The 10,386-nt window shown below is 55.6% G+C and overlaps 1 protein-coding gene across 2 annotated transcripts in view; it reads right to left on the minus strand.

Annotated features, from left to right (window-relative positions):
• Window positions 1-8,803, minus strand: part of NUDCD3 (NudC domain containing 3) — a 27,777-nt gene extending 18,974 nt beyond the window's left edge. Inside the window, exon 1 of one of the 2 annotated variants that reach the window (XM_017738796.1) lies at window positions 8,418-8,803. In XM_017738796.1, the coding sequence (XP_017594285.1) occupies window positions 8,418-8,788 (371 nt within the window). In that variant the 5' untranslated portion in view covers window positions 8,789-8,803. The remainder of the gene's footprint in view (window positions 1-8,417) is intronic. The other variant, XM_017738788.1, reaches the window with a different exon arrangement.
• Between the last annotated feature and the right edge of the window lie 1,583 nt (window positions 8,804-10,386).

Genomic DNA, 10,386 nt, shown 5'->3' on the forward strand with positions numbered 1-10,386 from the left:
TTTTGGCATCAAAACATCAGGACAGTTGCACTTTCTGTGTCTGGGTTCTGCCTGGGAAGTGCTGTGGTAGGAGAACGTAGACTGCAGCTCCCAGACCTTCGCTGGGGTCCGGTAGGCACCCAGGGCTCCCCAAAGGCTTCTTTGTACCAGCACTTCAACTAATGAAGGCTCTGGCACAGCACTAAGCAAACTGAATGCCAAATCCCTTCCTTTACAGTTTGAGTCGCAGTGCAGTCAGTAAGCCTCAGGATCCACTCTGATCCACCCCAATCCTCTCTGATGCTCCTTGGCTGGCAGCAAGCTCCAGCCCTGAGCACAGCAGTGGTCCAGGGCCCTCCCAATCCTCGGGATTTCTTCCAGCCCAGGTGTGTTTGGTTTGCTGGAGAACAACCCAAATCCAATTTTGGAAAGTGTTCTTCACCCCCAAAGTGGGCAGAAGTTCGTCAACAGTACCCCATGGCCCATTATCCCTGAGCTCCTGAGTACACACCTCCAGGACTGCACTGTGCAGCTTGGTGGTCCTGCTCTCAAAAAAATAAAGTGAAAAATGCAAGCCAGTGACTTCCCCTCACTCTGAAACCTGAGGCACAGCCCAGCCAGGAAGTGCAGCCCAGGCTCAAGCCTGCAGTGCCCACCATCAGCATTACAAGGATCATGGAATCATGGAATTATTTCAGTTGGAAAAACCCTCTGAGACCATCAAGTCCAACTGTTTCCCCAGCACTGTCAAGGCCACCACTAACTCATGTAACCAAGAGCCAAATCTGCACGTTTGTCAAATCCCCCCAGGGATGAGTACTCCAACATTACCCTGGGCAGCCTGTGCCAGGGCTGGACAGCCCCTTCCATGAAGGGATCTTCCCAATATCCAACCTAAACCTTCCCTGGCACAACTTGAGGCTATTTCCTTTTGTCCTGTCCCTTGTTCCCTGGGAGCAGAGCCAGATCCCCAACTGGCTCCACCCTCCTGTCAGAGAGTTGTCAAGAGTGAGAAGGTCGCCCCTGAGCCTCCTTTTCTCCAGGTTAAGCCCCTCCAGCTCCCTCAGCTGCTCCTCATATGACTTGTACTTCAAAGGTCACCTCACCTTCAGGACGCCTCAAAGCTTCAACTTACCACCAGGATGGGACCAACAACCAAAAGTCAAGCCCATCAAGACACATTCCTCTATATGCCATTGTGTCACCAAGCCCGGATGATGCAGCGGGAAGGGATCAAGGCTCCTGGTACCAGGTGCCCAAGGCACCACCCACATGATGCTGCTCAACCCAGCAGCGAGCCAACAAATCCACCCCTCTCCTCTGCAGCTGGAGCCCCACCAGCCCCACCAAGACACTCTGCTCCTCTCCCTGCTGGGGAAGAGCCTTGCTCTTTTCCAAGCTCACTCTCTTCAGGAGAGCTTTTAGCCTTCCCTTTTGCATCCCGAGTTATTTACAGAGCTGTTTGGCAGCGCCAACTTACTGACATTAGGCAAGTTGAAATGCCACCACCAGCTTGCAGAAGAGTGTTGGAGTGCTAGCACCAGGGGGCTAAATTTCACTACTGCTGGGATATTTAGGTCAAGGACAGCAGGACATGCTACCATCCGGAAAAGACCCCTGGGATCTTATTGTTTGCACAGAGCTTATACAGCCTTGGGCTTCAGAGGTCTCCCAAGAGAGAGACCTACACACAGCCAACCAGGCTCCCCTGGGAAAGGGGGATAAGGCCGAAGGAAGCCAATGGGATTGAGCTGTGGGAAGAGAGTACAAGGTGGCCTCTCAGACCCCTGCATCACCAACACAACCTGGCCCAATCCAGGTAGTTTTCCACATTAGGCCCCTTTCGGTGAACGCGGCAATATTAAACCAAGCAAACAGCAATTTTTTTTTTACTTAAGAATTGGGCACATGCTGTCCCTTGGTTTCCAGCCCTGGGATCTTCTGCATGTTGAGAGAAAAATTTATAGGTTTTAATTTAGTTATTTTTGGTCCCAGGACCTAATTTTGGAGCTCAGTAGCTTGGTAGGGCAACCAAAAGCCTTAGCAGTTCAGTGCAGGACAGGGAAACTGGCACTCTGCTGCTGATCTCAGCAACCCAGCTGGAGGGGCCTGGTTCTCCATGAAAACACTGGGAAATTGAACCCTGACTAGTTCCTCATCATCTGCAAAAGGCTTAGGAGTGACAAGGGCTGCACCAGAAATGACTAAGGGATTTTACCCTCACCTCAAGTGTTTCAGGCCTTAGAAAAGAATGCTTCCTGAGCAGTTGAGTTCCCACCACAATGGGAGAAGGCACACAATTCCAGCAGGAACCACAGCCTCTCTCCATTGCAAGAAAGACTACACTTAGCAAAGACGACTTAAGTTACATTTCCCTGCTTCCCTCTGTATCACCTAGACACATTCCTCCCAGAAACCAAACACAACAGCACTGCGAGTGCAGCGCTGCAGACCCTGAGGGCCAAAAAAGCCTTGGCGACACATAAGGAGCCAAGGACACACTGGGGCATGTCAGCAGAAGGAGGTCTCACCAACACAGAGCTTCCATGAAGCTCTTGCTCCCACCTGAAAAAGTTGTCAGCGTTGGGGAGAGCTGGGAAGGGAAGAAAAGGGGTTGGAGTGATATCACTGTACTGCAGGAAGTACCATGTTGCTGGAAGACGATTTCATGGCCTCACTGCAAAAGCAGGACAGCCAAGGAGAAAAGAAATGGGGTAGGAGGCAGAGAACACCAGTGCGTCCATACATGAGCATGGGGATGGCCCTCAGAACACTGGAGAATCGTACAGGACCAGGAGCATAAGGATGCTCAAGTGAGAAACAAGCATGGAAATGATGACTCTTCAGCCCAAAAACAGGCTGAAAGGGGAAAATGGACACAGTAGAAGAACCCCATAGAGGGCAGAGAAGGGGACTGAGGATCCACTCAATGCCTCTTCACCCACATGGAGAAAATAGCCACACATGGCAGTGCTGTGTGGCAGGGACCTGCTGCAGGATGCTATTGCAGAGCCCTCAGGCATGAGAGGGCTGAAATTCAGAAAGAAAAGGGAAAATAATCCCCCCAAAGAGCCGAAGGACCAAGTGCTCAGAAAGCTGCTGAGCCACTATGTACCAGAGCAGGGTGAAAGCACAGAGAAAGTATCACTGCACGCTCATTCTGTTCTTCTCCTCTTCCCCCAGCATCTGCTGCTGATGGAGACAGGATACGGGGCCAGATGGAGCTCGGCTGTATCAGGTCAGGCCATTCTCTGAGCACTGTCTGACTCCTGCTCATGACAGGCCTTGGCCATGCTGGAGGAATTCCCTGTGCACAGCCCCACGTGCCTAAGAGGAATCAGAACCAGGACAGACTCTCCTTAAATGTGGATCAAGATCAGCTCCTTTCTGGGTCAGGCTGAAAGAACAGCACAGACTCTGAGGTGAGCTCATCAGGAAAGTCCCCAGGGGCAGTGGGGAAGGAAACCAGTTTAACTGGCTTCTGGTCTGGACAGTCCCAGACAAAACTGCTGAGCACCTAAGGGTTCCCCTCCCTTCGAATGGAAAAGGCTTGAGAGGAGAAAGCCTGGGACAACGCAGGCTCTGAGTCAAACAAAACCGGCCTCGAAGTCAGCAGCGTGCAGCAACAGCTCCTCTTCACAGCCCTGCTCCCCCACAGAGGGTGACCAGCAGTGAAACTCCCAACACCCCAAGAAGGATGCAGCCATGCCAGGAAGCCCATCCTGCAGGCACCTCACAACAAAACGCCATCTGGGCTTCCAGCAAAGCCAAGCCGTTGCTAAGTCGAGTTAGATTCACACAGGCGCCTCATGGAAATTTCCCAGAGCTCTGCTGTGTCATCCCAGGGACGCTCCCAGTCTCACAAAGGGTTAACCCCAGGTCTCCTGGAGCTCTGGGAATGGGAGTGGTGGGTCTCAGGAGAGAGCTGAAATGTTAGGACTCAGCTCACCAGATTAATGCATTTCAGTTCAATTCTACTCTGCTTCTCACCGGCCAGCAAGCCAGGGAGTACACCAAGGATTTCTGCAGGTCACTGCTGAGCCCAAACACCCACTCCCAGGGATAACAGAGCCATGTCAGGGAGACCAGCCCCGGTGGCGGGGCTCACCTGGACCAGGTGACTGGGGCGGTCAGGGTGGCCAGGGCTCTGCTGCTCAGCAGCAGCCTGTTTGCCCCCCTCCTTGGCACAACGGCACTGTGCACATAGGGTGAGTGGAGTCCCTTCTCCAGTCATGGACTCCAGAACACCTGAAGGGTCTCCTTCAAGGCCCCACAAAGCAGTGGTGGAGCCATGAAGAGCTCCCTCCTCACCTCAGCCCACTCCTCTAGCCGTCTCTTCCCTCTCCACCCGCAGAAGGCCACAGAGACCCCAGCGTTTCGTTCTGCTCTGCATGTTACTGTGCCAGATCGCCTGGCAGCAGCTAAAGCCTTCCTCAGGAATGAGGCACTGCATATCCTCCTGGGCCCACCTGGCACCGTGTTCCATGTCCCACTGGCCCTGTTTCCAGCCCTGGCTGTGCTGTCTACACCCAAACATCCTCCTCTCAGAAACCTCACCATCATGCACAGGCTTCCAGGACTGCCCTTCCCAGCCTCCTGCCACCACCTCTTGCCCACACATGGAGTAAGGGAAGGGACTCACAGGACAGGGGGATGAGAGCTTCCCCCCCAGTTCATACTGGGAGAAAGCAAGGAGCAGAGGGAAGCCAGGAACCAAAGTCATAAAGCACAAGCACAGGCCAGGCTGCGCAGTGCCACACGTGGGCTGCCAGGCTCTATTTTAAATGCTGTGTGGCAAATATATGCAGGATGGAATCCAAGCTGGGGGATGGCGAGGGTGCTGGGCAGCAGAGGTGTTCAAAATTAGGAGCTGAGCTCAGGCAAGGATGGCTTCTGGGAGCAGATGGGGGAAGAGCCAGAGCTGGGACTGTGCAGCTGCAGTGCCAGGAAGAACAGCCCTATGGTGAGGTGTGAGGAGGGCTGTGCCCTGCTACCCTCCTGACAAGGAAGGACAGCAAGAGAGCTTTGACAGCCAGAGAAGGAGGGCTGCAACACCTGGGGCAACTGCAAGAGGAGCCTGGCTTCTTCTGTGGCACAGAGACCTCTGTCCCCCTTGGCACAGGTCCTGGCATGAGCGTCACCCCAAAGACACCTCAGCCCTCGGTGTACTTACAGGACAGCAAAGAGGAATTGATTTGCCTGCCTTTCACAAGTGGGGAAGGTGAGGGACTTGGGGAGACCAGGCCGAGCCCCAAACTGAGCCCTGAAAGCCTCCACACCTGCAAAACTGGCTCAATTCATCTGGATCGACCCTGAAAAAGCTACCATCTCACTGTGCTTCACAAGATGTTCCCAACCAGCACCCCAGCATCCAGGCGCAGCGCGAGGCTCTGATGGGAGCTGGCAGATCTGGGATGGTACCTGCCCTACATTTCCAGAGCCGTCAGGTTGACAGAATGAGCAAGTTTTTATATAGATTTTGGTGGCAGCGGTTTTCTTCACCAGTGGCTGGAGGGGCGGGGGGAAGGAAGGGAGATGGAAAATATTTTTGTTTAAGCTCTTTTCTGCATTACTGCTGCCAGAGTTGTGCATTACTCATGCGCCCCTCGTACCCAGGCTGGGTGCTCTGGGTTTTGCTCAGAAGGAAGGGGCTGTGGAGAATTAAGCAGTCGGTTAAATTATTAATAGTCTGTCGGGGGGTGCCCGCCCGGCCCCCACTGCCTTTCAGGGGGCTCCAGTGCCCCCCAGAGGCATCGAAACCAACTACAGCCCCGTGACAAACCCGTGGGCTGCTCTGCCCTACTTCAGGCCTGCAGCCACCCCATCCTCCTGGCCTGAAAACCACTAGAGACTCCTGGGACTGGGACGGGGCCACCTGCACCCCACCTCGCCCACCACGTGTTTAAACTGGGCAGGCGCCAAGGGAGCTGCAGGTGTTCCACCCCACCAGCGAGTTTGGGGTGGCAGGAGCAGTAAGAGGGAGAAGAGCCCATCAGGGAAGGCAGAAGTTGCAGCGGCAGCTGTATTCAGCTGAAGGCATCTTCTTCTCATGGCAACACCCACGGGAAAGCTGCCACACATGGCTTGGTGTTCAATGCCACAGCTGCAGGCTGCAAAACAACACCTGAGTGTCTGAGGTCGGACAGGGGCCACTCTCCAGCGGTGCCAGGACACACTCAGAGGGTGGCACATGCGACGGCCGAGTTTCAACCAGGCTCTCACCACACACAGCAGAAACCATCCCTGTTGTCTCCAACACACTCGCTGTCAGACTCATCCTGCTCCACGAGCCCTCACCTTCCTTCCTGATCCCTCCCTCTGACATTTGTTTTCGGGCGGCTGAACTCTCCTCGCACCAGCTGCTGCCCCACAACAAAAGTCCTTGAGGCGAAACTTCACGGGGCAGTGAAGTAGATGTGGCCTGCACAGGGCCAAGCAGCTGGCACTCAGCCCAGCCCAGCTCCCTCTGCTCATGGCTTCACTGGGCCTCTAGTCTCTCCCTCTCTTCTCCACTGGGAGAAAGCTGAGCTGGACACACCCAGGCCACTGCTGTGCACTTTGGCAGGGCTTTTTTTGACTCGCTAATTTTGCCCAGGATCAGTGTCAGACTGGCAGCCCCAGGGACAATCCTCCTTTACCAGGAGAGCTCCAGCACAGGCATTGCAGGTGATCTCATTTTTGGCTTCTGGCTTATCTTTATCCTCTGGGATGCACATCAGTTACACCGAAGTCCCTTCTCCTCCTCCCATCGGACCACGTGACTCACCAGGCACCTTGCCAGTCCCCTTCCCTCCTCCCCCAGTGGTGGCCACGCTCAGGCCCTTCCCCATCATGGCCTCCAGCCGAGGCTGCAGAACCTGACCCCAACATTGTCCTAGAATAATGGAATCATGGAATATCCTGAGCTGGAAGGCACTCACGAGGATTATTGAGTCCAACTCCTGGCCTTGCACAGGACAACCTCAACAATCCCACCATTTGCCTGAGAGCATTGTCCAAATGCTCCTTGAGCTCTGGCAGCCTTGAAGCCGTGACCAAGCAGCCTGTTCAAGTGCCCAACCATCCCCAGGGGCAGAAACCAAAGCTCTCCACTCCTGCCATGTATCATTTCACTGTTCCCAAGATTTTGGTCCTCAGACTGTTCCTTCCATATGCCAAAGGTCGACAGCCCCTAAGTCTGAGCTCTGAATTCTCTATGCCCCTCAGGGGCATAGGCCATCCCAGTCCTTCCACGATTTGGGGTTCTTCCAGTGGTCCACTTCCTTCTGGCAGCTTGCTCTTCCCCATAACTGGCTGGGAGGACAGGGTTCACCAGCCTAAGCTTCCCTCCTCACCAAGCACCAGTGGGACAGCAGGGACGGGCCACAGCAGAGCCCCGCATACGGCCAGGACAGTTGTGGTGATCGGAGAGGGGCAGCGCAGCCATCACATGGGGTCTGACCACAGAACACACCAGAAAGGGGAGGAGGAGATGGAGTCTGCACAGCCAGCTCACGGCATCACTCCCCCAACTTGGTCAGCAAAGAAACACAGGAGCTTGAACCTCAATGGGCCATGAGGCCCTGAGCAAGGGTCGGGCAGCTCTTCCTTGGCCCAGGGTCAAGGTGATGCCCAAGAAGGACGAGTGAACCCTGCACAGAACCTGCATTCAGGTACACGGTTCAGACAGGCCACCCTGGCCCTCTGGAGCTCACGTCTTGCTGCTCAGCGGACAGAGTCAGGCTGGAAGTGTCCCAGAAGCCATGGAAGGACTTTGACACAAGGACATTTCTGCACAAATGGAGGCTGCTTGGCACTGCTGGAAAGCCACCAAGCCTGGCTAAAGAGAAAACTCTGCAGCACTTGCTTGATCTTTGAAGCTGGCCCTGCTCTGAGCCAAGGGCTGGGCCAGAGACCTCTACAGGGCTCCAAACCCATTTGCTGCTGCAGCTGCCTGTCACACGGCCAGGCCTGCCAGTACCAACTTGTAGGTATTGCAGGTATCCGTGCACACTCCCAGACAGCTGCTGGGATGTCTCCCAGCACACCAGGGAGTCCAGCACTAACAAAAAGATTGCAGGCTGGTGCCAGGACTTCCATGTGAGCCTTAGCAAGTGCCAGAAGAGGGACAGTGCTCACCACAGGCAGTTTGTGGAGGAGCCACATGGCCCAGCCCAGCTTTGTGGGGCCATGTACGGGATGTGCCACCTTCCCTGCTCAGAGCAGAGTGGGAAACCCCAAACCACCCACAGGACAACAACTCCTGCCCTCCTGTGGGAAGTTACATGATGCCTCTGGCCCTGGAAGCCTGCAAGGGAAATCCTCACAGCTTCCCGAAGGGCTGAGTGCCTGCAGAAGAAGGTCAAAACCCAAAAAGGGCTGTGCAGGGAACAGTGGACACCCTGTCCATGGTTTTGCCTCCCCCCGCCAGGAGCATGAAGAAAGTAAGAGACCCTTACGTGGGCAGCTCTGCTGGGGCAGCAGCCCCCGAAGGCTCCATTGACACAGGGCTGGGGGCTGCAGCACCCTGGGCTGCGGCTGATTCCTGTGTGCCTGCAGCTCCCCCGGCATCTGGTGCTGGGATGTGCTCCGTTGTCTCCACCTCAATCTCCTGAGCCGCAGGGCACAGCTTCACCCTCTCAGCAGCTGCAGCTGCCTCCTCCTCCTCCTCCTTCTTCCTCAGCTTTGCCTCCAGCTCCCGGCGCCTCTTCTCATCATCCTGCCTGGCCATCCGCTCAAACACTCGGAATGCCTGGGAGAGAAAGAGCAAACTGAGTGAGCAGCACTGCCAGCTCTGCCTGGGATGCCGAGCGAAGGAAAGGAGCAGCATCACACACTTGGGGCACCTACTCCTTCCTGCCTTTCCTCTCTCCGCACCACACACCTACCTCGAGCTGCTTGAGTCACCAACAAAAACAGCTGGTGACTCTTTGAAAAGTTCCATGGCCATGTCAAGCACACCTCACAAACTCCTAGGAGCATTTTGGAATTGTTTCTAGGATTGTGTTCTTGCAGCCAACCTCACACCAGCCTGGGAAGAGGGCTGGTTACTCCAGGGAAAAGCAGAGCGGTGAGATTCAGCTCTTGACTGGGAGGGGGTTCCAAGGGAGCCTCCCCATACCCCAAATTCCGGGACTCACCCAGGGACCATTTGCAAGCCTGGACTCAGACAAAGTCTCCAACAGGCAAACAGGATGAGCTGCCCCAGGAGAACCTGCAGGACAACTGAGCTGGCACTGACTGTGCCCAAATGGACAGGTGCAGGAGAAGATGTGATCCCAGGAGATGTAATCCTACCCCACAGGTGGCTTCTGGCCATGCCTGTCCAGTGCAGGCTGGAGGTCAGAAGTGAAGCCCACAGCCGTGTCTGCAGCAAGGGCTGATGGCGACTCAGACCCTGCACCTGCTCCTTGAAAGGGCTGCAACTTCTCCCACCTGAGTGCCAGGCCTTTGGCACTGTAAACATGAAAAGTGTGCAAGCATCAAACACAGCCCTCCTTTGCTTCCCAGGAATATTCTGGAAGCAGATTTAGTTCTTCCAGCAGTGTAATGGCACACCTGCTTGATTTGAGTCTTCCTCTGGGTCCAGGAGGTGCAGGACAAAGGACATGGCCCAGAGAGGGCTCCTGCCAGCGCAACCACAACAGGACAGAAACTTGTGCCACTTACCCCGGCCTTCCTCCCCAAGCAATGAGCAGAGGGGAGGATGTGGGAAAGGTGAGTGCCAGCCCTGCATGGATCATGCAAAGCAACACCCCAGAACTGTGTCCCCTGGGCTGCAGTCGAGCCAGGATGAGGAGGAATGAGCCCCTTCCACACTGTCCCCACACTCTGGGTACCTCTGGTTGCAGCCATGAGGCCACCCTGCCTAAGACCTTCCCATGGCAGGGATGCTGCACCTCCTCCCTTGTGCCCAGCCCCAAACAGTCCTGGGGGGACACCAGACAGGAACCCCATCAGCACTGCCCCTCTGCCCAACAGTTTGAGCTCCATGCCATCCCTCTGCAGCCTGAGCACCCTCTGGGGTCCCCCTAATCCAGAGAGGCCATCAGGGGCTACCCTGGGGGGTGATGAGGACCCCCATGTGCCACGGGGCACTGCAGGGAGGGGCAGGACTCCTGTCCCCCCACCCATGTCACGTCGGGCCTGATGCACCTGGGAAAGAAAACTCATCCAGGCCGAGCAGACAAACACCCCAAACCCAGCCTCACTCTAAGTTTTACGAGCTCGTTTCCTCCTTGCCAATGAAAATTAATAACACGCCAGAGGACCCCAAGTCAAAGCTCCTCCAACACCGAACCAGGTAGCTCAGGCGTTTTGCCCCCTCCCGTCCAGAAGCGGGACCAGCGCAATGCCGGCCACAAGCTCTCGCTAAGCGGAGCTCAGACGTACTTCCCCCCACGACTCCCGGGTTCTCATCTGCCTCCT

Source organism: Corvus brachyrhynchos, unplaced genomic scaffold (assembly GCF_000691975.1).
Source record: "Corvus brachyrhynchos isolate BGI_N302 unplaced genomic scaffold, ASM69197v1 scaffold141, whole genome shotgun sequence".
In the NCBI taxonomy this organism is placed as follows: Eukaryota; Metazoa; Chordata; class Aves; order Passeriformes; family Corvidae; genus Corvus; species Corvus brachyrhynchos.